The following is a 3,020-nucleotide window of genomic DNA, read 5'->3' as shown; positions in this document are numbered from 1 at the left end:
CCATTGGAATATCTTTGTGGTTCCATGCATTAAACCTCCATACTGATCAAGCATGGAAGCAATCTATGGGACACACTGGGATACGCCAGTCCTCATATGGTGCTTTTATCAATCATAGTCGGCACTCGCAGTTGATAGAAATCAAAGAGGAAAATAATTAAAATAACATATATTGTTGTACTCTATTCAAGGAAAGAGTACTTTCAGATTTTTCGGAAGGATTACCTTCGAGAATAAGAAGGAACGGTCTCTATGGTTTCATTGGTAGGTCCTACCTTACTTAGTATCTAGAGTTCTTACTAGTATCATTAAAAGTTTGCTAAGCTTATGGTCTATGTAAGACTGATTATTGCATGTATTAAAAACAGGACACTTAACAGAAATTTTCATTGATATATGATAAGGAATGTACCTGATGATATTATTAATATGTACTACCTCGGGTATTCATCAGGTGGTTCAGGCATTTCTTTTCTTAGCTTCTTCAGGCTTCTTGGTTTTATTTGGGCAATTAGTTTTGATGTACCCTATTTCGTTGTAACCATAGCAGGTTGCGTCCTTTATGTCTTGGCACTCCAAAGTTTTGTGCCCTTCTTTATTACAAATTCCACAAGGTTTAGCTTGTGAATCTAAAGTGCCTTTCCCTTTAGTCGCCTTCTTTTGGCAGCGAGTCTTTATATGTCCTTTCTCGCCACAACCATAGCATGTGGCATCTTTCAAGTTCTTGCATTCATGAGTCTTGTGATCTGTCTCCATACAGATACCACATCCTATGTTCTGTTCACGGAAACATTTTCCGAAGTGCTGTTTCCCGCAGGTTTTACATTTGGGTTTTGCCTCATTTGGCTTGGACTGGTTTGAACCGACCCTACCCTTTTTGAAATCCTTATTTGGGGTATTATCGCACCTTCGCTTATGATCCTTCAATACTCGGTCCACGACTTTTTTTATGGCTGTATCTAACATAGCCTGTAACTCGGTGCCCGTTAAGTTCAATCTTGCGTTATTATCCTCATCAAATGGATGTCTGTGAGCTCCAGATGAGTCAGCCATGGTGAAGCTTTGAAGGCTACAAACCAAGTATTAATAATTTGTTTAATTTTATAGTGAATCGTCGAATTTGATAATTAAATTGCCATGGTGTACATAAACCATATAGGCCAATAGATAGTATAAAATTTATTTTGATTATGTTTTGCCTAGGTTTTTAAATAAACCATCTTTGGCGTTTAAACGGAATCTAATCCTTCATTTTTTTTATTAGACAGGGGACATAAGTCACAATTGTCAATGTCATACATACATTTTGTATAGCGCAAATGCTTGTCTTAAAGGACTTTTTAGATGGCACAAAGGCCTTGTCACAAGGATAATTTAAAGCATAATCAATGATCCTTTGGATCGGAAAAATTTCATAGTTCATTGCCTTTTGGCAGGAAGTTATGAAATAAAACTATCTTTGTCATGAATACATCTTTGCCCGTAGGTATACATCCCAAATGGATGTTTTGATGAGTACATTATGTTGGACGTTTTTTAGCCATGATTCATATTGATCATTTATGCTAAATAAGGGGGTTTGGAAATTCCTAATATAAAGATGACAAGTGTGATTTTATAGTATCAATGTTGTCAGGAGTATTAACATGTTTTCAGATGTTAACTAGGGATGGCAAAACTACCCGAGCCCGACGGGTATACCCGAAACCCGACACAAATGGGACGGGTATACCCGATACCCGACGGGTATTGGGCCGGGTATGGGTTTAGTTTTAAAAATTTTCGCGGGTATGGGTCGGGTATGGGATTAGGTGATACTCGACCCGATTACCCGAAACCACATACCCGTTTACCCGAACTATATACCCGATCAAATACCCGAAGTTTTTAATTTATATTTTTATTTTCCATTAACCCTTATATTTTAGTGATTTATTTTAATATGTTCATAATGTGAAATATAAATTTTCTTTTAGCATATGTATTTGATGATAGTATTTATATTTTGTATGTTGTGAAGTATATACATATAAGTGTATAAATATTATAAAGTTATTATTAATTTATGCTAAAACTTATATCTATGTAATGTATATTTTAATTTATAATAGTTGTTGCATAAATAAAATTATATAATAATTATCGTAGTAAAAAACGTATTTGGAAATCCCAATGTATATTTTTTTAACAAACTAATGGGTATACCCGATACCCGCGGGTATACCCGGTACCCGACGGGTAATTACCCGACATATACCCGGCGGGTGTTGGGTCGGGTATGGGACACGATTTTACAACCGGGTATGGGTATGGGATTGCCAATACCCGACCCGAACCCGACCCATTGCCATCCCTAATGTTAACAAGGATCTGAATCTCTTTTTAAACAAGTTTTACCATCATAGCTAGGTCTTTAATGACGTTCAAGCTAGGTTATACCCTTTAAGATTCTTTTTAATATATATATATATATATATATATATATATATATATATATATATATATATATATATATATATATATATATATATATACTGGCAGATAAAATACAAAAAGGAATGATATTTTGATTTATTTCATATATTATATTCATATATAATGATAAAATGAAATTTAGATAAAACATTCCAATGATTTTAAAAGAGGTACTGAATTGCCCTAAACGGGGCTTGAAAGAAATAATGTTGTCCACGAAGGGACTGAAAGATAAGTATGCCCTTATAAGGACTTACTAAGGAAACGAACTTCAGCAAAAGGAGTTTCTTTTTCATTTTATTTCTGAATGTTTTCTCCTTGGGTGCATGTTTATCCTAGTCGCAGTACGAAGCTCGGCATTCCTAGGCTTCGGAAGGGGAGAATTTTCATTACGGCTTCTTTTCTTGGCGACATATTAAAAATATATAGAATTGAAAGCAATAATTCTCCGAATAGAGATGAGAGTATTCCTATATTAAGTCTAGATTCAGAAGGTCAAGGAATGTGCTACCGTGTCATTGAGATTAAACACATAAAGGCTAGTG

At 34.9% G+C, this 3,020-nt stretch overlaps 1 protein-coding gene across 1 annotated transcript; it reads right to left on the bottom strand.

Moving 5' to 3' along the window:
* Positions 1 to 459: 459 nt before the first annotated feature.
* Positions 460 to 1,053, bottom strand: LOC110880947 (cellular nucleic acid-binding protein homolog). The gene has a single exon (XM_022129364.1). It carries the CDS (start codon positions 1,051 to 1,053, stop codon positions 460 to 462), a length of 594 nt encoding a protein of 197 aa, XP_021985056.1.
* Between the last annotated feature and the right edge of the window lie 1,967 nt (positions 1,054 to 3,020).

The sequence above is a fragment of the Helianthus annuus genome, chromosome 10 (assembly GCF_002127325.2).
Source record: "Helianthus annuus cultivar XRQ/B chromosome 10, HanXRQr2.0-SUNRISE, whole genome shotgun sequence".
Taxonomy (NCBI): domain Eukaryota; kingdom Viridiplantae; phylum Streptophyta; class Magnoliopsida; order Asterales; family Asteraceae; genus Helianthus; species Helianthus annuus.
The sequence above is the reverse complement of the archived record's forward strand: the minus strand, read 5'-3'. Positions and strand labels throughout refer to the sequence as shown.

Excerpts from the sequence above, each read along its gene's own strand:
- LOC110880947 (XM_022129364.1), bottom strand. The coding sequence starts at position 1,053 with ATGGCTGACTCATCTGGAGCTCACAGACATCCATTTGATGAGGATAAT.